At 41.9% G+C, this 24,265-nt stretch overlaps 1 protein-coding gene across 3 annotated transcripts; it reads right to left on the reverse strand.

The window, feature by feature from the left end:
- Nucleotides 1-218: 218 nt before the first annotated feature.
- LOC106954539 (mitogen-activated protein kinase-binding protein 1-like) lies at nucleotides 219-23,625 on the reverse strand. 3 transcript variants are annotated; one of them, XM_015044119.1, is made up of 33 exons: nucleotides 23,291-23,625; nucleotides 21,548-21,639; nucleotides 19,674-19,736; nucleotides 19,511-19,568; nucleotides 18,279-18,449; nucleotides 17,370-17,507; nucleotides 17,075-17,257; nucleotides 16,058-16,218; nucleotides 15,637-15,826; nucleotides 14,809-14,934; nucleotides 14,177-14,358; nucleotides 14,009-14,100; nucleotides 13,791-13,916; nucleotides 13,271-13,341; nucleotides 11,758-11,879; nucleotides 11,586-11,661; nucleotides 11,376-11,487; nucleotides 11,210-11,273; nucleotides 9,466-9,576; nucleotides 9,150-9,298; nucleotides 8,952-8,986; nucleotides 7,990-8,175; nucleotides 7,749-7,882; nucleotides 7,503-7,645; nucleotides 6,180-6,356; nucleotides 5,803-5,869; nucleotides 4,561-4,695; nucleotides 4,240-4,403; nucleotides 3,335-3,913; nucleotides 3,153-3,240; nucleotides 2,602-2,675; nucleotides 1,319-1,404; nucleotides 219-549 (listed from the first exon to the last, which is right to left on the reverse strand). In XM_015044119.1, the coding sequence occupies exons 1-33, from the start codon at nucleotides 23,390-23,392 to the stop codon at nucleotides 319-321; spliced, it is 4,488 nt and encodes a 1,495-aa protein (XP_014899605.1). In that variant the 5' UTR covers nucleotides 23,393-23,625; the 3' UTR covers nucleotides 219-318. The 3 variants fall into 3 exon arrangements, with proteins under 3 accessions (XP_014899605.1, XP_014899606.1, XP_014899604.1); XM_015044120.1 differs by having other exon boundaries at nucleotides 6,237-6,359; XM_015044118.1 differs by having other exon boundaries at nucleotides 6,180-6,359.
- Between the last annotated feature and the right edge of the window lie 640 nt (nucleotides 23,626-24,265).

Consider the following 24,265-nt stretch of genomic DNA (forward strand, 5'->3'; position numbering starts at 1 on the left):
ACGTCTCATATTTACCCTCAGTAAAAATCAAACCATCCGTCATTAAGTCAACACATACAAAAGACAAATTATAGTTGAATAAAAAGCAAGGCACTTTTACGGAAGAAAACTAAAACTAAATACTATTTCAGTGCTTAATATTCAGCTGACATTCTACCAGCTCCTCTAATCACGACGGCGTTCCCGAGTTTGCGTGAATTGTTTATATATTTTTTTTGTGTGCAAATGTGCAAATAGAAAAAGGTGCCGTTCACGTTCTGTTGCTCCTGCACGCCTCGGTCTCGTCAGGCGGCTACTGAAAACGGCGATGCCATCCGCTCAGGTCTTGGTGTCCAGCCTTCTCTCCACAGATTTCAGCAGCAGCTCGGCGTACTGCTCCAGCAGAGCCAGTGCCTTGTCTCCGTCGCAGTTTATCACGGGGGCCGCTTGGGGCCCCGAGGAGCCGAGGGGCAGCGAGTCCAGCTCGGCCTTGACCCTGAACAGGGCCTCGGACAGGAGGCGCCTCATCTCGTGGTGGTCTGAGCGCTGCGGCTGGTTGCTTTTCAGTAACTGTGTCAGGGAAACACATTAAACCAGTCAATCGGGTGGAATATTTTTTTAGATCTTCTGGTTTTGTTTTTTCTTTATTTTGTTTTATAGATTACAGTGTGTTCATGAATTCAGATGAAAAACATCTTGAATAAAAACTCAGTGTGGTAGAACACTTTAACTTATTAAATCTTGCAGCAACGTGCGATGGCAGAAAAATAAAAGTGTCTTTTGAGCGTGAAAATGGTTTGTGAAAATGTCTAAGATTCAGAAAACAGAGACCCCTCAAAGCACAATTTTACAAACAGTGTAAATGAGGAAAAAATGACATTTAAAAAAAACCAAAAACAAGACATAGCCAGAAATCTGCAAATAAAAAAGTCATTTTTTAAAAAACAAAGTACATCTCTACAAATGTTAAAGTTGCAGGCAAGCTCCAAGAGAAATCTCTGATGAAAGAGATAATAAAGCTGACAGTAATGTTTTTAAATGTATAGAAATCAGCTGAGATGTGTTTGCAAAAATCTGTTTCGAGACAATGAAATTTGGCAGCTTGAAAACCTCAAGTGAGCTGTTTTCAAAAGCAACTTTCCCGCAGTGGGTTCAATACAGGAAGTGAGCGCATCAGCTTCTACCATTCAAAGATGCAAATAAAACTGAGGTAGAGAAGATCAGATAAATTCAACTTTGTTTCTTTAAGAAAACAAGCCATCTCTAAGGTTTTCACTCACTTTTTCCTTTCTTCGTGTGTTCGGTTTCTTTGCTCGGTCTCTCCGACCGTCTTACTCACCGCAGTGTACAAAACGACGGCTCCCCTCAGACTCTGTCGAAGATCGGTGACGGCTTGCCTGCACGTCTCTAAGGTGACGGAGTGATCTGCAGCGAGGAGATGGAGAGAATGACTTTCAAGTTCATCACAGAGTGCCTGCGAGTCAGAGCGAGCTCACACGCACCGAGGCACGCTCTGCCGCTGAGCAAAGCAGAGAAAACAGAGAGCCTGCAGTGCATTGAAGAGGGAAGTGGCTGTGTGAACGGTGCAAAGGGTGAGAACAATTGATTTTTCACCCAATATCCTCCAGAAGGATACAGTTATCACTGACAGCGCAGCAGATAATTCAATGTTCCAGCTTGATGGTTCACGTGTGGATGGAAGAACGTAACGTGGCATGGATGTTACCTGCCGAAAAACTCAAGAGGGCAGCCATTTTTCAAGATGGCCGCCATGATCGTCAAGGAAAATTTCTTTTTGTCTAATTTTGCCAGTGAAATCATAGATTAATGTTTTTGTGGTGAAATCATTCATACTTGGACCCATAAAGGTAATATTTTTTCAAAAGATTGTCAGTTGACATGCAAATTACTTTTTTGCACTAAAATCACAAATTAGATTTATATGTTTGGTGTCGCATACATATCTTTGAACCACAGAAATCATATATATAAATTTTTCTGGTGGACATTTTTCAAAATGGACGCCATGCTTGTGATGGAGAATATATGTTTGCACTAAAATCGGCAGCATTTATTAGCCACATATTATCATGTTAGGTTCACTAACCACTAATTTGCTAAACAAGAATCTTAGGTCCGCTTTTGCTAAGCTGTAAAACAATTAGCAGAAAAAATGTAGCGAAAGCTAACGCTAACCACTAGGACGACTGGTGTGAAACTCTAACAATCCTCAGTTTCAGTTTTGACGTCTGATTTTACTACTTATTATTACTTTAAAGTTGTATAAACAGGATGACCCAAGTCGAAAACATGACGTGACATAAAGTTCGTCCATGTCGTGAAAATGGGAAACATTTTATGGCAGTAATCGGTTTGAAAGGCTCAAAAATGGTGGCCATCTTGGAAAATGGACGTCATCCTGAAAATCAAGTTGCTGATGAAAATATGAAAAACACGCGGGGAGAACACGCACATTTTTATGCCTGTATCCACACTTAAAATACTTTTTACAGTAAAATGCAGCACTATTAGTGGCACTTAAGAGATCTGAAACCAAACACAAACGTATTTCTCTCGCTTAAATTTTTCACCTAAACAAAGAGGAGGCATGAAATGTCAAACCTGGCTGCGGGCTCGATGTGCGGTCTTCTCCCAACACCAGAGGGCGCTCTTTAGCCACCTGACCTCCCTCAACACTGGGAACAAACATTAAAAATGTATGTTACTTACAGACGGGACGTTGATCTTACGTGGGAAATGGCATGCCCCCGCCCCCAAAAAAAGGGAGATTTTCTCACATGGTGTCACTTTACAGCCACAGACCTCTTTTTATTGGGATTTTATGTGACAGACCTTCAGAAAGTAGGGCAAAACTGTGAAATGATACATAGTTTTCAACATTTTGTATCACTGGCTTGGTGTGTTCGTCACCCTGAACACATCAACCCTGCAGCATTCCTGTTCAAACCAAAAGCACTCAACACTTCTTGGATTTTTGAAACCATGAATATTTTTGTCTTGAATGTCACAATTATGTACCAGTCCACTTTGTGTTTGCCTCGTACGATAAACAAGTAAGAAACGTGGAAGTTTGCCGTTGTAATGTGACAAAACATGTAAAAGCAAAAGAGGCGTAAATACTTATGCTTCTTTGAAATCCAGTTTAACTTTACCTCTCAGGAAACTCGTCTCTTTTCTGCCTCACTGGCAGTGAACTCGGTAATGGAGAATCCAGACATAAGGAGAGTTGTCTGCATCGCGCTGAAACCAGGAGAGATGCAGACATATTATTACACATTCAACCCCTCAGCCGTGTGTGTAGTTTCCACAGTGTGTGCCTCTCTTCTTGTCTAACCTTGTGTTTTATCTGGAACATCACAGCGAACATCCATGGTGGAAGCAGAAGCCCTGAGCCTGGATGCGGAGCAGCCTGGAGTCGGCTCGGCGTCCAGGCACAGGCTGCGCCGCGAACTCAGAGGCTGCTTTGGGAGCGGGATGCGAGAGGCCGCGGCGTTCTGGGTCAGCCGCCCGGCTGCCTGATGACCCAGAGGGGAGCTTCTGGATGACATGGACGACTCAGACAAGACGGAGGACGGGAAACAGAGGCTTGGCTCCGCCTCCGCCTCGCCGGGTGACCTCCTGTCTTCGGGGAAGCCCGGGGAGCGAGGCGGCGACTGGCAAGGCTGGACACCGTCCCTCGGAGAGGTGGAGCGGCTGCGTTTGGCATTGGAGCTGGCTGTGGGGTTCATGTAGGAGTGGGTGGGCTTTAGTTTGGGACTCTCCCATGGCGGGGGGGATGGCGAGGTGTGTGGTGACCCGGAGGACGGGGACGAGAAGTAAAAGGAAGGCTTGGAGGTGGAGGTTGTCCAAAGCAGCTGCTGAGGTCTCTTCTGCTGCTCCCTTTGGACACTAGGGGGCACCGGGGAGTGAGACGCTAGAAAAGGAGGGATGGAAAGATAAAATGAATTCTTCTCAGAAAATTTTTTTTATTTTACATGCTGGTGGAGAGGATTTGAAATTTGTATGTTGATTCATTTAGTAGATTTTTTTTTCTCAATAAAGACTAATGTGTAAAAATTGAGACATAAAGGAAATATGTTTAGACTTCAAACAAAATTATCAAAACATTAACACGATGACATCTGAACAAATTCAGCTTAAAGATGAAGAAATCTATACCAAAAAATATGCAACCTGGAGGAAACAGTAAGTGTCAATGCAAAGAAATTTAAGAAATGGGATCAAATAAGAAAAACATACAGTCTGAAGATAAGTTCTGTGCAGAGCGGGACTTCTGGAAAGCAGCCGGTATGTCCAGCATGGAGGAGGTCGTCGATGTCGGGTTGGACTTCCTCCACTCAGGGGACCAGGACGTCTTCTTCTTCAGCGGCCGGAGCTTAGGGGGAGAACGTCTCTCCGGAGCCCTGCAGAGACGATAAACCGCAGCTCTGAGTAAAAGCATTTCAAAACAAGCACGTTTGATTCTATAGTTTTAAATGACTGAGAGAAAAATGTACATCTTTCTGTCACAGTTTGAAGAATTTCTATGAGGAACAAAAAAAGTCTGGGTTTTCTCGTTACCTCTCAGTTCTGACAGCGGTCCTGTCCTCTGTCTTTCTCCTCTCGTCCATTATGGGCAGAACCTTCGACACCGGAGGCTTGGCGGATTTCTGTCCTTCTCCCGACTCAGTCATTCTGGCCAGTGGAGCTACTGGTCTACACAGCGAGCAGTGGAGGCAAACATTTATTTTCCTTGTGCATTTTGGTAGCAAAGCTGATTATACCACGCTATATGAAGTAATGTTAAGGTCATTGTGTGTTAGTTCTTGAAATTTAGAGCTTCTCTTGCAGTTTCTGACAGAGTATAATGGCAGTTGCCCAGGGCGGCAACAAGTACCAGGTTAAAAAAAAAAAAAGTTGCCCCTTGAACAGCTGCTATGCTTTTATTCATGGCAGCTGTTAATAGGCAGACAGTTTTAAGTCACCCCCAAATTAAAATGACTTCCTGCATCGTGACTGATTATGGGACAGCAGAAGGAGCTCCATTAAAGTCGGATCTGCTACGGATGATTTGATAAGTTCCGATATTTGTCATGTTGCAACTGCAAACTGCGGTGCATTTCATTTGTTTTTTGTTTTTTACACAAAGTAGTGCAATATTGTAAAATGGAAGTAAAATTTTAATGTTTTTTTTAACAAATAATAGAGAACATTAAGGATGAAACATAATAAAAACTGAGCAAATTGAAGCTTTAAATTTTTAGAAGCTTTTTTCTAGAATATTTAATGAAACATATGAACATGTAAAATATTCTCTGACAAAAAAAAGGACTAACATTGTATATCGTTCTGAACAAACAGATAATCCCCAGAATGAAGCACGGTGGTGGCAGCATCATGCTGATGGTAAATTTAATTCTGTTTGATTTAGATTTTCTCCTTCTTTATAAAAAAATATATTTAAAAAAAGAAAAATGGAAACACATATATATTTATTCCACTTCACAAATTTTCACTTTTATGTGTAATCTGTCAGAGAAAATAATTTTAAAAAACCCATAAAAGTTTGTACTTTTACTGTAACAAAACGCAACACTCTGCTTCTCTTATTCAAAAAGCACTCTTTCCTCTTCTATACTAAACTGTTAAACCAGTTTTTTTGTTGTTGTTTATTCTTCGCTTCCATGTAAAGACAAACATCAAACTGACAGCTAGCTGGATGAGGAGGGAACGCAGATGGTTTAACAGAGCAGCCTGCCGGCGTCCACAAGGGTTTATAATTATAGTCGAGGGCCGGCGCCGGCCCGAGGTGGTCAGCACTACCTGTTATTATGTCCTTTGGCCAGGAAGCGTGAAGACATGCTGAGCCCCGGGACTTTGCTCTGCTCGGCTGCAGAAAGGAGTAAAAAAAAAAAAAAAAAAATCAATGATGTCTGTCTGAGCTTGACTGTGGGGTCATTGAAAGCAACACGGAGGCATTCTGAGGCACAAAAGCCCCAAGGCCGAGCCTGAGCCGGGATTTTCTGTTTGATATCTGGAAGTGTTTGAGGGGTGAAAAGAAGAACGTTGCGGTTTATATCTAGATTACTTTTCTTACGGCGGAACAAAGAACAAAAACAGAAATCTTTGAATCCACCTTCTTCTGATAAATGAGCGTTAAAGGGGAATCGGCCGAGCCGTGGCTACTTCGGCAGCGTCACCTGAGCTGCAGCTTTCGGCCAGCGCCTCAAAGTTCTGCCACAGGAAGTCCTCCTCACCGGGCTCTTGGGAGTCGTTTACCGTCCTCAGAGCTTCGTCCATGCTCGTTACCAACGGCGTCTTCCTCGCAGCTCGCTCTTCCTCCTCGTCAGAGCTGCACCGACTCAGAGTTTCCACATCTGCTGGAAATGAGAGCAAAACCAGGAATGGGTTGAGAGCGAAGCACAAAGGGAAAAACTAACTTTGCTGCACGCATCGCCTTTGGTATTTGGGTAAAAGACGGCTTTTATATTGCTATAACCTTTCCATATTGTGTCATGTTAGATAAAGAAATTTTGATGTGTTTCATTTGAATGGTGTAAAATTGAACACACAAAAGCAGAGTTATAAACTCTTTCTATTGATTCCCCATCCATCCATCAACTCTTCCTGTAAGTGTAGAGAAAACCAACCCCACAGCATGATGCTGCCATCACCAGGTTTCACTTTGAAATGTGGATTGTTCTTTTTGAAAAGAGTTTTTGCATGTAGGCCAAAAAGTAAGTAAGTGATTTTTATTTATCTGGCACCTTTCAAGATACAAATCACAAAAGTGCTTCGACAAACAAAACAACAAAAACGCGAAGCAAATCTAGGCTAAAATAAACGTCGGCACCAGCCGACTGGAACAACTTGTTCAGAATTTTTACGGCGCTCCCCGCATAACTTTTGGCAAACCACGGACGTGATTTACGGCCGTCCTCTCGCCACTTTTCCTCGAGAGTTACGGCGTCCTTCCACTTCCTAACAAAGCTCATTTATCACATCGGACCTCAGTAAAATACAGTGAATAACCGTCAAGGAGTGTGTTTACCTCCCTGCTGGTGTCTGCGCAAGCAACGCTGTTTGTCTTTTATTGTCACTAATTGGTCTTTTAATGGCTCAAATAGGCAAACTAACCAAAGTTTTTAACTAACTTTTCAGCTGGGGCATTTTGTTCATTTTAAACATTTTGTTCATTTTAAACATTTTGTTTATTTGTGTTAAAATTAACCAACTCAGTTGCACATTCATTTAGACTGAAGTATACTATTTTCTTTATGACTGCACAGTATATTTATGTTGAAATTTTGCCCTTAATGGACAGTATTTTTACTCTTATTACTGTCTTTATATGCAGTCTATATTCTATCTTGGCGTCAGTCAATTTGCTGTGATTGCCTGTCACTCAGCTGCTGTTGCACAGAAATGTTCCCATTGTGGGCCAATACAGAACATTTCTACTCTGCTCTGTAGTTTGTGTTTGCGATGTGGGAAACTGCTGAACCTCCTCGGCAGTTTCTCACCGTCCGCGATGCGATCCGGGCTGGACTCCCTGCTGTCGTAGCCCAGCGAACAGGCGCTGTCTGGGCTGCGGCTGTCCTGGCTCTCTGCGTGCGTCCTCTGGCTCTGCGGGCTGCAGGGCTGCTCCGTCACCACGTAATCATCGCTGCAGGGCGAGAGAAACGGTCAAACTCCTAAAAATTAATTTAAAAAAAAAGAGAAAATGTCTTTCCCTTGGGTGAGACAGTGTGGAGGAGTTGATGAGTTACCCATCCACTGGACTCGTGTTGTCTTTATTTTCCTCGGGGAAGAACACCGGTCCATCCGTCGCCGCGGCACAGTTGGACGTTGCCGAGGGCAACCAAGCCAGACGCCTCCTGGATCTCTCTTCCACTTGCTGCTCCTGGAAATTAAAGTTGTTCTTTTCTTAAAAAAAGTAAAATAAAAATATATCGAAATTCCTACCACTACCAAAACAAAAGAGAAAAACTAAAAACCCAATCTGCTCACCTCGGGGTCATGGAGGCTGGAGATGCTCTGTGTGGGGAAGTTGAGGTTCTTCTTTTGACCAAAGGTCTCAAGTTGCCTCAGGTCCAGCATGGATTTCACCATCAGCTCCAGCGAACCGATGCGACGGGACCAACGTCTCCGCGGACGCTTGGTGGGGTCAGGAAGGACCTGGCTGACCGCTCCGTACTAGAAAGGAACCAGGAAACAAACGGGGCTTCACAGCAGCTGCTTCACACACCGACATGTTGTCAAAACACACTTTAAAGTCTGTACATGTCTGCACCTCTCAGATAGCAGAGTCCTGTAAATGTCGTGTAGTCTTGGGGGCCATGCTAAGATTAAAAAGATAAAATTACGGGAATAGAGTCATAATATTGTATCTTTAATCTCGTAATATTAAGACTTTAATCTTTTTTTTCTAGTAAGGCCCTAATACTTCATCGTAAGATCATTTTAAAAGTAATCATTGTTCATAATTTTGTCTTTTAAATACACTGTCAAATTCTAATTACTTCTTTGTTATGCATTCTGTTTTATTATAGTTTGCTGAGGAAGCTCTTTGGTCTACATGAATTGTTTTTAATACATATTAATAAATTTGACTATTGACATTCTGAAGTCAGTGGATTTCAGAATGTCTTCTCTCTTTTCAGAGAGAAGAAAAGGCGAATAGAAACATATACAACACTTTCCATGGTTTTACGTACAATAAAACGTAGAAAACAACGCCGCTTCCCTTCTACTGCACAGCTGCACTCCACTTTGTGTTGCAGAAAATCCAAATAAAATGCACCGATGTTTCTGGTTGCGAGTTGATTAAAGGTGGAAACGTTTTATTGGTATGAATGCATTCTATTTTTTTAACGTTTGTGCAAATTAATAGCTAAGGTACGAACAAAATGCTAAGGTATTTTTTTTAACTGCGTGGCTGTTGGCGTCTTTAAAGCCTCTGATTTTCTTACCTTTCTCTGCTCCCAGTCCTGTTCTTCATCTGAACCTAATATTGGATTAAAAAAAAAAACAACAACAATTATTAGGTTAAAAAAAATTTACCTCCACATGGATCAGGTCAAAACAGGAGCTGATTAGCTTCTCTCATGTCCTTTTATTAGCCGACGCGTTCATTATTAAAGCTGCTCTCCTGACATTAAGACAACTACCTGTGTCCTCCTCTCCGTGGCAGCTGTTGGAGGAGCCGCTGCTTTTGCTGTCCTGCGCATCATTAGTGTCTTCGTTCTCCTCCGCCTCGTTGTCTTGGTCGCTGTCAGAAGACAGGCCAACCAGAGCCAGAGCGCTGTACGCCTCCCGCCTGTGGTAAAAAAGATTCATAATGATGAGGCTCTGCGGAGCGTCAGCATGTAAAGCACAGAACTCATTATAAAGAGTCGCTGGCTCTGCTGTAGATGTTAAAAATGAGCATGTGTGTAGGTGTGTGTGTATGCGTGTGTGTGTGTGTGTGTGTGTGTGTGCGTGCACCTGATTCCAGAGGTCCCACAGCGAGGTGAGTCCTGGTGTTCTCCCAGCTGGTACCGCCTCTCCTTCATGGCCATTGTAAGTTCTGGAGCAAGGCGCCAGACAAAGACACAGCTGGGGGAAGAAAAAGCATACAAGCATTAAATATTTAGGTTTTCATCTCATTGTAACAGCCGAGGAAACCGTCTTCAAACACATTCCCGGAGTCATTTCCTCTCGCGCGAGGAGCTGGAAATTGATTCCACGCAACTGCTGGATGTATTTTTATCATTCTTTGCAGTAGATGATCCAAAAGCAAAGCTCTCATTAAATCTTGCACATCAATCTACCACGTGGCAGGCTGTTGCAATTTGTATTTAAATAATTTATTTTCTAAGTACATGAAGCGACTGAAGGTGAGTTGCACTAACACTCTCGCTCTGAATGTTTTTTTCTTTTTTGTGTTTTAGGTGGACAAAAGAACAAATCTTTGGCATGGTGGGAAATATGAAAATCACATCCTGTTAGGAAGAGCAGCAAGGCAGTCTGATGCACACAAATCCTTCTTCATGTGTAAACATTCATTTTGTTTTGGCTCCATGTACTACAATTCAGATTTATGTAGTATTAATGGGCACTCACATAAACCTTCAATAAAGTATGTAAGACTGGAGACATTTTGTTATCAACTAAAGACAACGATGACGTGCTAGGAGACCACTAATAATGTTTTCCAATTTATGTTGTTTTGCTTAGGTTACGGGATTAACACCCACGAGGCTTTTGTTTTTGTTCAGATGTGAAACAACGGTCTAATGTAACGCATGACTGCAATAATTATTTATCCACGCTACTTTAAAGTGGAACCAAATCCCATTGCGAAAGCACAACTCCGCTCCCGGAGCCATTTTGAAAACACATCCACCAAAGTGGGCGGAGCCAAAAGGGAAAGCGCCGTCGCCAGTTTGTTGAGGGGTTCAAAAATGCCGCTAGCGACAAATCTAGCGACATTTTTCAGTGTTTTTGGAGGCTTGTGAAGGAACCAATCGCTTTTCAGTAACTGTCCTGAGCGAACAGCAGCAGTGCCACATTACAAGCAAATACCCGGATGTGAACGAAGCCGTTCGCTTTCCATTTGTAAGCATCTGGAAAATTAAACTTCAGCCCACAGAGGGCAGCACTGAGACAGTTTTAGGTCAAATTACATAAGTTTGCATGAAAATGTCACAATTTGCGCAGTAACAAAAGACAGCATCTGTTAAGTTTATAATTTATCTGCAAAAAAAGTTTACTTTGTGGTTTATCTACTTTTAAATACAACCAAAACCAGAAATTAATATACACTGAACAAAAATGTCCAGAATCTTTTAAAGTCTTAATCTGACATTGAATCAGACAAAACTTTTTTCCTTTTAAGGTAAATTGGATTACCAGATCAAAAGTTTACATACACCGAGATTATCTACATACAGATGATGATGTCATGACTTTGAAAACATAAATGGAGAAAAACCTTTTGATGTATTTTAGGGCGTTATAGAAAAGTCAAAAGAAGATAATCTGTGGGGCATAACTTCCAGAACAAAGGGTTGACTTGTTTCCCGTAGATCAAAAACGGCGTCATATCTCTCAGCAAGTCAGACACCTAAAGCCACAAATGGCCGTTTTAGTAAAGAGACATTGTGAAATATCAGGTCGCTGTTAATATTAAGTGTCAACAGGATCTGTCACTTTCCTGTGTGAGCTCAAGTAAAGATCATCCTCTCACCTGTCTCCTGATACAGAGATCAAATGCTTGCAGTCGTTGGTGAACTTCATCCCAGTGATAATCTCTGCAAAACAAAAGTCAGTCATTAGCACCATGGTACCTGGGCTAACAGTATTCATTTTCATACAGAAACTAACGTAGATCATCTTCAGTCTGGCTCTGTTACCCGAGTGTCCAAACATTGTGGCCACACACTCTCCAGTGCAGAAGTCAAAGATGCTGATGTTTTTATCGGAGCAGCTGGTGGCCACGTATTGACCCGAAGGATCGATCTGAACCTTTTAGAGCAAATAAAAACAGTTCCTTATTTCCTGAAGTGTCTATATATATATAAAAAAACAACCACTGCAGTGTGAACTGAAAGAGGAAATGTCACCCTGAGGAGACTGCCATCTTCACTCAGCGATCCTTTGTAGAGCTTTCTCTGTTTGCCGCTGCTGATGTTGAAAATCCTGCATTGGGAAGAAGAGCAGGCCTCAGGATGTTTCAAACTGCCAACCGTGCGAGCCTTAAGCGAAGCAGCCTAACGCTCGCACTCATGCACGCACCTGATGCAGCGGTCCTGACAGCCAACAGCTGCGTACTTGCAGGTGGCGTCGACGCTCATGTCGTAAAGTGTGGTTTTCCTCACAGTGTGGTGGGAGCGCCTGAACTCTGTGCCTTTGTCGGTCTGCAAAAGTCAAAAAGAAAAAAAGAAAGAAAGGAGCACAGTTTTTTTTCCCCCACACTGAATAAAACTCTGCACTGTGTAAACTCTAGATCATCTACCAACATAAATATTTCACAAATGTTCAGGTGTTTGATTGAAAAGAGCAACCAGCTGCTTTTCCCACCAAAACATGTCGATTTGGAGCCCAGCGGAGATCTGAATCTAGTCGCGGCGCGGCTTATGCGCCTCGCTTTACCGTGCCTTACGAAAGTATTCACACCCAGACAGTACCAAGCAGGTCAGAGGCAAGTTTGTGGAGAAGCTCAAAGAATGAGGTTATAAAACAGCTTCTATCCAAGCTTTAGATGAGCTGCAGAAATCCGCAGCTCAGGTGGGAAAAGCTACACTGCAAAAAACACAAAATCTTACTAAGTATTTTTGCTCCAGTTACTATTGTAAATGTTTTGGTACACTTGAAATAAGACAAAACGAGTAACTTTTCAACAAGATACAGGAGCGTGTTTTAAATAAATAATTTCTTAACATGGATAGAAAAAAGTACTAGTTCCATTTGCATTTTATTCCACTTAAAACAAGACGTTTTCCCATGTTATAAATGAAATAATATGTCAGCGAAGAAGTACTCTTTGATCAATATTAAGAAATGATCTACTTAAGACAAGCTCCTATATCCTTCTGAAAAGTCACTTGTGAGTCATTTTTATCTTATTCGTAGATAAGAACCTAGACCGAAGACAGTAAGTGAGGCTTTGTGTTGTATTGGTTGTATATTACAAAAGTGTTGCATTTATGGCGGAGTGACAAGAACAATGTACATTGTTTAAAAAACGAAAAATCAATCGAAAACCCTGTTTGCAGCTTGACAGAAGCCACGAAAAGACGTGGAATGAAAATCTCTGCTCAGACGGGGCCAAATTGTTTTTGCTTTTCTTTTCTTTTACCTAAAAGTAAATCGGCATTTGAGGCAGGAAACCAACACGGCGCATCCATCTGATCAAACCCTCCTCGTAACAGTGGCAGCGTCGTGGCAGGATGCTTTTCTTTTTGCAGGGACAACGATTACTTTATCAGTCACTTTGTGAGTCCGAGTTAAGCACGCGATAGGAGAAACGATCCTATTGTGCAGCAATCAGTGCAGATTAGCAAACCGATATCTGCTTAATATTTTTTTTTTTCTCTGATTTATCCCGGGGAGCTTTGGGGCTTTCGAAGATTTTCAGCACAAACTTAAAGTTCCCGAGAAAATGTCCCTTCTTAAATATTGTTGCTAAGTGTTTGTGTAAGCATAATTATCCTGAGCTTGCTGAGCAAACACACTTTCAGCATCACATTTACGAGAGCGCCTGTTGCGTGTTCCACAGTAAACGTCAGATAAAAAGTAATGATGTTACCTTGTGCGCCGTGCGGAAGTAGATGCTCTTGTCTGCTCCGCAGCTAATCATCCTCACCTTGTTGTCATTGGCTTGAGAAAAAAAAAAAATATTACTTAATGATTTATTTATGGTCAAAGTTTTACGATTGCCAAAAAAACAAAAAAAAACAAACGTGGATGGTCTTATCAAAAAGGTCTTATTAGTGTTTAATCCTGATTTACAACCAATGGGGGGAAAAAAAGAAAAAATCTAAAGCGGGGCACATCGTAAAGCACATCGTAAATTACTGATTAAATAATAAATCAACGATAGCGACCGATGGGCATATGTTAAGAATATGAGAGAAAAGAAGGACTTTGCTCCGGCAAACAAATAAAAACCCAAATCGACAACACGTGTACATTTCATTAATTATGTAAATAAGCTCACAGAAGCGGGACATTTGTGTGTGTGCGTGTGTGTGTGACTGAGCGGCGATAATAGCGGGGATTAGGAGAAGATTAGCAGTCAGATGTCGGCGGTGTCTCGAGTGGCTCACCGGCGAAGCGGACGGCTGTTATGGATGAGGAGTGTTCGTCGAGCGTCTGCACCAGGCTGTAGCCGTCGTCCGCGTCCAAGACGTGGATCAGACGGTCCCTGCTGGCCGTGGCGAGCAGCTTCAGGCCTGAGAGCAACGGAACCGTGTTAATGCACGACAGATTAGACTAAAACACATTGCCGTTGCAGTCACACGTGCACACACACACACAAGCCGACCTGTTTCTGGTTTACTGTACTCCAGACAGAGGATCTCGGCATCATGGGCTTCCACTTTAAGAACCTCCTCCATGCTGCCGAGGTCATGAACCCTGCAGGACAGCGGCATCACGTTACAGACAGACGAACGCTCGAGGTCTGCCAGTTCGGTCCCCGGCCGTAAATCACCTCAGCATCCCGCTGCGGTCTCCGGACGCCAGGTGTTTGCCGTCTGGACTCACGCAGATGGTTCTGACGCCTGCTCTGGTTTCTGCCGTCTGCCCGTCCCCCGATTTGTCCGCGGTCGCGTTACACTCTGGATCCAGCACCGTCCCCGCGTTTCCATCTGCGTAGATTATCTTCAAGAGGTCCTGCAGAGAAAACGATGAGACCAGAGTCAATCAATCATTGAGAGGGATGGGGATTTACCTCAAAGTTTCAGTACGTCAGAGGTAATGGAGGGCGGACTTAATGTTTTACCACGATATTTAGTGGTGCTGTTGCGATTACGATAAAAGTGACAATAAGAGCTTTTTCTGACTTCTTTTTTTTTAGGCGACTGCGTGTCACAGCAATTATATTCTCACTATCACAAATATTGCTTAAAAAAACATTCCCATTTATAGTACGCTTCTATAGAACATCAGTCACAAAAAGGAATGAGGTGATTTGTGATTTTACGCATCGTTAATCAACACCGATAAATCCTAATTCTTATCCTGATAAGAAATCTATCAAAAATAAACGATAAATCACATGATAAATGCCCACTCAGAAAAGAAGAAAGGAAAGAGATTTGGAGTGTAAAAATGCGAGCTCACGTTGCTGAGGATGTTCTGCGTCGAGTCTCCCATCCTCCATATTCTGATGGTGCCGTCTGCTGAGCAAGTGAAGAACGAGTCTGATGACAAATCTGCGGCCAAACCTCGGGGAACGTCAGGAAACACCTGAGAAACGATGACGGGATTACTTCAAATTCGGCAGGAAGTTTGCGACAGCAGGAAGGATTTCTGTATTCCTCTGGTCTATGACGTAAAATCCCAATACAGACTGGATGGATGTAACACTTAACGTGTATAAAAAAGGAAAAAAATAACAGCCTGTCTCAATCACACGACTCAACAATTTTGTTTATGGTGGCAAAGTCGGGTAGATCACGTGAAACTGCGTGGTCATCATTTAATGCTATGGTTTTAGTTTGTGTAGTTTTATTTGTTTCATTGTATTTCTTACTATTTAATTCTTTTTCTTTTGCTTTATCCTATTTTTCTTTCTGATCGTTGTAAACCTCTGGGAAATAAAGGTGTTTTATTCATCACAATTCACCATTTTACTTATATTTTCTTCTCAAGTGTCAAAATTGGCTTTATGATACTGTGACTATAGGTTTTGTCAAAATTAAAGATGAAAAAAAAAGACATTTATTCTTGTGGTTGAAATGTGGCAAAATGTGAAAAGTCTCCTAAAGTTTCTGGAAGCGATGTGATGTGTCAATATCGACCTATTTATCAGTTATCCATCAAAAACCTAATCATTCACTCTGTTTTTCTATTGTTAAGGGGACAATCAGACGTCATTATTGTGTTAGAAGAGTGTTTTTTTGTTGTTTTTTTTTGTTTACACAATCGCTTAACGATGAATGTGTTTACCTCCAGGTCCCAAACAGACCCAGCATGGAAGAGGGCAGAGTTCACCTTCCCGACCCGGTGAACCTCTCTAACGTCCCACACATACAAACTGTGGTCACTATACACACAGCTGAGCCAGCGGCTCACGGGATCATAGGTGACCGCAATGACGTCTGGGTATCTGTCTTCTGTTTTGGTGTGAAACAGAGCGCTGTAATGAGAAAAGTTGGAGGGAATGTTAAAAAAAAGACTGAAAATTAGAAGCAATAGACTAGATTTCAGCTTAGACTTCTCCAACACAAACAGGAGGCGTTTGGGTGTGTGTCTGACAGCCGACAGATGCCACTCGAGACAGGAAGCTCTATAAATAGATCCTTCGATTTCGGCCCTGCAGTGGATCGCTACCAAGAGAGCGCAGCGCCACTCCTGATCCGGTCCTCACCTGGCCTCGGTGACGGCCGAGACGTCAGCGCCGATGGGATGGGGCCGCGGCAGCGTGCAGACAAAGTGCAGGTCGGCAGGTCTGAAGGCCCGCACCGTTCCGTCGGCGCAGCCGCAGAAGATGGCGTCTTCGGACAGAGACAGGGACTGAGCCGCGCCGGTCTGAGAGGGAGAAAAACTCAATACTCAGCTTTGTGTGCGGTCGGAGCACTGCTGCTGAATAAATGAGCACAAATGTGAACAAGCTATTGGAGATCCAGGGTTGCAAATCCTGAAGCTGGCAACTGTCTCTGCTTAAACCTGTATAGTCTGCTACACACACACAAAAAAAAAAAAAAAAAAATATATATATATATATATATATATATATATAAAATCACTTTTTTTCCTTCTATAACCCATAAAAACACATCATGACTAACTTGCATAGTATTTATCATTTTCACCACTTTAAAAAAAAAAGTATCATTTGAAATCCAACAGCATTACAAATTCCAATCATCATTTTAAGCAGTTTATACAAGAAAACATAAAACTATTTCCTTCTGTACATCATATTACTCTATAACTTTAAACTGATATGGAAAATATATATTTACTGGTGGTAAAAAAAAAAAAAACAACAACAACAAAAGTGGGACTTGGCATTCCATAATAATTGCTTCTTCAAATGTGCCCAGCCATTTTTGGCTCTTGATTGAAATTGTTGTACTTAGATCTTCCACCAGAGGGCAGAAAACAAGTAAAATGATCCATCAAACAGTTAAATCAAACTAAACACATAACAAGAAAGCAAAATGAGAAGAAATTGATCTATGACGGGCAAACGCGGTTTACCGCCACTGGAAGAAAAAGACGTCACAAACATCAATAAAAAATGATGCATCTGCCATCATTTAAAAAAAAAAATAATATCCCCAGTATGTCGTATTTAGCCGAACAGATTAACAGAGTACCACTGATATTCTCTGTGTTTGGACCTACTGGGCCCAAACGAGCCTGCGCTGGTGTCACTCACCCGCAGATCCACCCACTTGTCCAGCATCCTGTTGCTGTTAAACTCACACAGCAGACCAGAGGAGGTGATGCAGAAGGTGGAGTCGGACTTGGAGCCCCGCCCACAGGCCACGTCAGAGAAGAAGTTGTTCCTCAGCTCTCCCAGGAGTCCCGAGCGGCCCAGCAGGGGCATGGGGGTCGTGGCCTGTACGCCACAGAGAGGGGTAATGCTAGGACAGGCTCACTTTCTCTTTAGTTGCAGGATGAGAATCCAGTTAGTTAAAAAAGTGTAACAAACTAAAAACACCCTTCCGTACCTTGTTGGCCTTACAGTTGTCCAAATACCAGAACTTGACGTGTCTGTTGCCCACAGTCACAAAGTAAGAGCTGTCCTCAGAGAAAGACACGCCTGTCACCTTGCTGGACACTTTGTTCGCCGCGACAACGGCGTCTTTCTGCAAGAGAAGAGCACAGACACGACTTTAAAGCACACATTGACTGTAAAACCCAAGTTGTTGTTTTTTTTACGTCAAATTTGGCAGTCAGTTGAAAGGTCGAACTTGACGTCGCCGTGCTTGTTTAGCAATTCATGGGAGATCGGCCCCCACTCAGTGTTTGTGTCAAACAATAAGGCAGTCAGCAAGCACTTGGCCTTTTGGCACAAAGACTGGAAGTAGGAGGAAATGGGTCGGTTTCAGACAGATTGTTTCAAAGTCCCGCTACCTCCAAATCAAACCAAAAAAAAAATAAATTGTGCTTCTTCAGAAGCAAAAATTTAAGTGTTAGAGAAATGGGGTTTTAACATCTGCGGGGTTCTGCCTGTGACAACAATCTGGTTTTCCTCAGAATCTAACAGATTTCAAGAGCTTTGGCACGTCAGAGTGAGCAAATGTCAAGTCAAGACGTGGCATGCTGTTAGCCTTGTACCAGGAAAGACTCGGCGCTGTCATCGAATCAAAGCTGAATCAGTTTGCTGCCAGTTTAAATGTCTGTTTTACGTGTGAAACATGCAGTTGCCATTTTGTAGTATGTTTTATTTATTCTTCCCCTATAGCTGCTGGTTTCTTTTTCAGCTGGATGTTGCAGCATGAACATAACCCTCCTGGTCCTTTTCATTACATTTGGGTAAATGAAGAAATCTAACCCACTATCACTCCGATAAAAACGTTTTAGACCGACACGGAAAACGTTCGCACGGAAGCAGGATTACTGCAAATGACACAGACCTTCCAGGCCCAGACGTTGACCATCATGTCATGCTGGTTTCCCACACTGACTATGTATTTGTTGTTGGGAGAAAAGGCCACACACGAGACGCCGTATTTGTGCTTCTGCAGCTCGGCCACCTGCCTGCGCTCGGCGACGTCCCACAGTCTCACTGCTGGTAGATGACCGCTCTGATGCAAAAAAAGAAAGGAAAAACAACAGTATGTGGTCGTTAATATAACATTTTATACGGTATCTCCACTGTGGAAATCAAGTTGACTTCACTAGCTTAACCCCAGTGCTCACCTGTCTATCCTGTCTCGCTAAGAGCTAATCCTCCCTGTCCTCTGACTGAGAATAGTTACTTTGCCTCCAAGGGATCATAAGGTCAGCAGACTATTTGTGTTGTCCTTTTTTTTTTTTTTTTTTAAGGCTGCAATCAATGGGAATTGAGACAACCAGTAAGTCTGAGCTGAAAGAGACAGAAAACAAGGAAAAAGCGAGACAGATAGCCCGTCTGCTGGCAGCTGTTCCCTGTATGCAAATGAAGCTCTGTTTGATGAATGAGCGTGTCACAGACATCAGATAATTGACTCAGGGTCTTTTTTTGTCCTTTTTAAATGCTTAAATCAAATCCCGTAATAAAGCTGTGATGCTTCTGTGCGGCTTTGACCTAAAATCAAACAGATTCTCAGACTGAATTCCTCAAAGCAAAGCGAAGCAAAGCAAAGCGAAGCAGCCTTCAGGTGTTCCAGATTAAAACGGTGCCAAAATGTTTAAAAAAGGTGCCAACAGTTGGCACATTTTGGTCATTTGAACTTTGTTTCCTGTAGTCATAGCAACCACCGCGTGTCCAGCCACTTGCACGGCGAAGTCGGTAATCGGCTTTGGTAGGCAGGGAAGGATTAAGGTGGCGCGTTGAGCCGAGGCCCACGTTGTAGCGCCGACACAGAGGGCTGAAGACGCTTCAGTGATGGGACGTGTGGGACCGAGACGCAACAACAACAGCAACCTGGACGCCTTAAAAGTGGGGAGGCTTTAGCTCACTTCGTACCCGCCCGCGGAGACAGATGGGTCGACATCCGCGAATTTGTATTCAGCAACGAGCCTGTGTCTGGCAGGGAATGAAGCATACAAACCACCAACTCTGAGTAGAACTGAAGTCTGTTTGATTTAAGCTAAAAAAGCGGACGCGTTTCTACTGCAAAATGAATCATGTTCATTATAAAATATCGACAAGAAGGAAACTGACCTCTCCCGTCACCAGGTGCTTTCCATCGGGGGAAAATGAGAGAGCTGTGATAGTTTTCCTGTGAAAGTGAGGCAGAGAATTTAGTTTCATTCAATATTCTGGGAGATGTCTAAAGTTTATTTAGCTCCTTTGTGAATGCGGGTCAAATTTCTGTACAGCTCACCTGGAAGTGTTGATAATGTGGTGCTGTCTGTCCTTTCTGGGGTTCAGCAAGACGACGACGCACCTTCAGAAAGAAAGGAGAGACACAAGGAAAATGTGGATCAACACTTTCTTTTCCATCACAAGAAAAAGGACAAATAAGAGATATAGAAAGTCTAATATTTCTCACTGAAATGAAGTCAAGTGAAACTATAAACCATTACAGATTGACCATTTAGTTAAAAAAATGGTTTTAAAGAAGTATATTTATTAGATATAGATATGTCTCAAGTTAGGACAGCTGCATATCTGAGGATTTACTTATATTAAAGTTTGAATTCAAGACAAAGTAAGAAATCCAGGTGAATAGATGGTTTAAAGAGAGTCATATTGACAATGCAGCTTCCCATTCCAGCTACCATTAAAAACGTACAGACACAAATATAACCAATGGTCAGTTTAAAATTAGAAAGGACTTGCTATTTGAATGCTGAATATTGATTTAGAAAATGTAGGTACTTGATAATTTCCCACCAGGTGTTGAGCATAAAAATCTCTTGGATGCTAACTATAAGCTACAACCGTTAGATAATTGCAGGTCGTTCTGTTCAGACAGTAAAATTCACTATTGTCACTGAATTCACGTAATTACTGTGTCTCAAAGTTGTGAAGCGATGTTGGAATCTGTTAGTTTTAAGCAAAGCCAGACAAAGTGTCTTAAATCACCACTTATGTTGAAGCATAAGTGGTGACTTTTTCTAGTACAACGCTATGCTAGGCTACACAGCTTCAAAAAAGCTTCAGGCTGGAAAGTAGAAACGAAAGGACAAGAGGTCTTTATTAGCCACAAACAGCCATGTTTTGGTCCATTTTATCAACATAAAGATGCTGCTCAGCTATCTGTAGACAACAATACATAACATATTTCACCTGTAGATGGAAAGCAAAGTTACCTTTCTAGTTCTTGAGAGAGCCTGCTAATATAATAGCTAACAAAAAATTTATGTTACTAATCAAATAAGAACCTCTTAGTAAATTTCCCTCTGAGATCAGTCATGTATATAGATTTTTTTTTAGGCTATGTAAAATCAAGCCTATTGAACTGAAACCACGCTAAGTAGCTAAACAATGTAGCCTAATCTATCAGTAATTTTCATACCCTCATAAATGCTCTCTTCCATATTCAAATCGCTCAGACAGAAACAATGCCTCCTGTGAGAAGCACTTCCTCTCTCTGCACTTTGTTCATTGGCAGCTCGCAGATTAGCGCTCCTCCTGTTGCAGAACAGCAAGTTCTTGAGATGCGTGCCAGGAAACTACATTCCTGGTACCGCAGCTTGTACGGCTTTAAACTGGGACAGCAGGTGGAATGCCAGATTGGGGCTCAATTTAGGAAATTTGTGCTTAATTTGACAGACACTGTGGGTCATGTACAAATATCTGGAAACACGTAGACTTCTCAAACTGACAAAAAGTTACACAATTGAATAATATGTAGTTTGTTTTTAAGGAAAAAAAAATAGTTTTTTTTTAAACAGGTTGGTTGACTTTGTGCAGCGCAGATGTGAAGCAATTATCAGAAACCATGCTTAAATGGCTCAATTTTACATCAGCTAAAGCTAAGCCCTTCCAGCTTGCCAGAATCTGAGCCTTTTGTAGATCATAGACGGATATAAAAAGCCTCCCTGAGGATGGCACAAATAAGATTTGAACTTTCTCTGATTGAGGAGGCCCACCGGGCTCTCCTTTTCCTCCTCCTCCTCTTCAGATAGTTGACAGATGATGCTTGATCACAGAAATTTGCACACTAAACGTCTGCAAGGGGCAGATATGATAAGAGGCCATGCGTGCGCCGCTGATAAGACAAAGAGCAGATGTCGGGATAAGGGTCTTTACCCCGCTGGATAGGCCACAAGTCCAGATCTGGGATCGCAGGTCAGGCCACTGTTTCCTGCAGCGGTGATCCCCAGGACCTTCTCCAAAGTCACCTGTAGAGACACATAACAGAGACCTTTTTTTTTTCTGTTCTACAGATCTCTGAGAACAGCTGGTGGACAGGCAGATGCGAGCCCAGCCAACAGTGATGTAACTAAGCATCTATGTTAATGAATGAAACACAAGAGGAGGGAGGCAGGTCACAACACGTGTGCAGATGGGAGTTAGTGCGACAGGACTGATGTGCAAAAACGCTGAGCGAAACACAAAGACCCTCTTCAAAGTCAGCAGAAATCGAGAAAGCATTTCAGATGTCTAAACAACTTTTAATTTCATTGAGCTTCTCTGATGTTTCACTTTTAGAAACAGTAAAGAACCGTCTCTGACTCAAGAGACGGTTGAGTCAAATGCTGAATTTGGTACGGTAGCACCATTGTGACACTTTCTTTTGATTTTTTAAATGAGAAAACATTATTTTAGTTTTTCTTTCGTGTATAAAAGTGTGATGTTGACGTTCTATCAGTAGAGGACGAGTCGGCTGGCTCCAAACCTGCTCTGTCTCAACGAGTTTATGGCGTCCTACTAACACACATGCATTCATAATAAACTCAACAAACTAATCAGGACAATAACAGGAACCCATAAAAACATCTCATAATCCTGATGTTTGATTATGGTTTTTGTACAGCCGTCATGTGGCGGCTCAGTTTAAACCTTTTTACGCAACAGACTGCCATAAGATTGACATAAATTAACTTTTTCATAGAACTACGCTCTAGACAGAATTTTTTTTTTTTTTTTTTTAAGAAATCTTTGCTACAGATTTAAAAAACAATAAAATTTAAATTTAATTGACAGCAGTATCTTGGAGATAAATGATTCATTTTAAGTAACAAATCACAGGTTCAGATGTGACTTTAAACACATCTAAAACTAACTGCTGGACGTACAGTAGGGGTGCACAAACAAAATTCTTTCCCAAACACAAAAAAATACTTTGTCAACTTCTAATTTTTCCCTATTTAATAATGAACTAAATATGTAACTTTATAAAATTTAATTAAAAAAGATCTCCAAATCGTTTCAGAATTAAAACATGTTTGCTTATCTATAAAGAACTTACATTTTCCTAACTTTTGTATTTTTTTTATTTTATTTTATTTTTGTTCATTTGTTTTTTTGTTTTTGGAGAGTTTGGAGGTGTGGTAAGTTAATAATTTGCTCTTCTGGTTTAAAAGGTTTCTTCTTTTTTTTAACAAAAAATGTATCTCAACAACAACAAATACTCATCCATATTTTAGTTTGTCCATAAATATGACAAACGCATATTTGTCACTCATCCTGTAATAAAACACTCTGAATTTGGTTCGGTTTAATGAATGGGAGCACTAAAGTTTGCTTTTAAAGTAAAAACAAAAACAAACAACAACAACAAAAAAACGATTGTTTATGCTTCTATATACAGACTAATAAAATGAATAAAACGCTATTAATAAACTATAAATCCTTTGTCTTGCACCTCACATGTTAAGGGGGCGCAGAGAATCATTCCAGGGGCCATGAAGGGACCTCGGGCCACACTTTTGACACTACAGTAACAAGAAAATATCTTTGATTTGAACACTTATTCTATGCAATTAATGTGTGTGCCCTAAATCTGCAACTTTACACAACTTTTTGCCTCCTCCCCGTAGTCCTTCTCACCTTGCTGGTGAGGCTTTCCTTGCATTTCTTCTTGTTCTTGATTGACGGCGACCTCAGTAAATTCCTGATGCGACTTGTGATGGCGAAGCCGTCGCCGGGCATTTTGAGCGCGGCTCTCTGGGTCCTTGCGCAGGTAATAAAAGCAACACCAAGCGACAGATCCTCCTCCAGCAACAATCTGTAGATCTTTACAAAGTCGGACAGCTCTACTGCTGCTGCAGGGACGTGTGGTCACTAAATCTCCGAAGCTGCTCTACAGCGCTCACTTCTGCCCGAACCGCGTCTCTCTCTTCCGCGCTGCGTTTTGAATGGAGAGCCGTAAGGCATCACATCACAGCTTCAATCAAAACTGCAGGTCCCGTGATTACGTCAGTGATTCCTACTGTTGGTTTAACGGGGTTATTGGGAAGTAGAGGGTGGTAGTGGGGTCACTTCTGCTGCTGATTGGCGGATGTTTTTTTGTTTTTTTTGGCCAGAAAAAGATTCTCTAATCTCTCACACATCAGTCCGTCCTTAATTGACTAAAGTAAATTAGTTCCCTGTATAGTTGCACAACGATTGTTATGACCCACTCAATACGTTTGGACCCAATCAAAGGAATTTAGGCCAGTTTTAATGCTTGGCATGTTGGACCACCTTTCAGGATTAGTAAAGATATTTTCTGGGTCACGATGTTTGCACTTCCTTCAGAAATCAAAGGCTACGTGCCGTTCTCTATAAGCCGAGTGAGCATAAAGGGTATTAGAGTTTAAAAGCTATCATTATTCATTGTGAAACGATTAAACTGGTCGATGTGGTTTTGTGAGTAACCTGCACTCGAGCGTAAAAGTATCTGAACATACAGAAAATGCTTGTAGCTAGCATATTTGCATCCAATTAAAGCTTTCATGTGAGGAGGTTGACCAAAGTTATTTAAATTCTGAATTTATTTAATATTTGGCTCTTGATGATATGACTTCATGGTGTTACAAATGT

This window comes from Poecilia latipinna, unplaced genomic scaffold (assembly GCF_001443285.1).
Source record: "Poecilia latipinna isolate Pla-1442-1.1 unplaced genomic scaffold, P_latipinna-1.0 Scaffold663, whole genome shotgun sequence".
Lineage (NCBI taxonomy): Eukaryota > Metazoa > Chordata > Actinopteri > Cyprinodontiformes > Poeciliidae > Poecilia > Poecilia latipinna.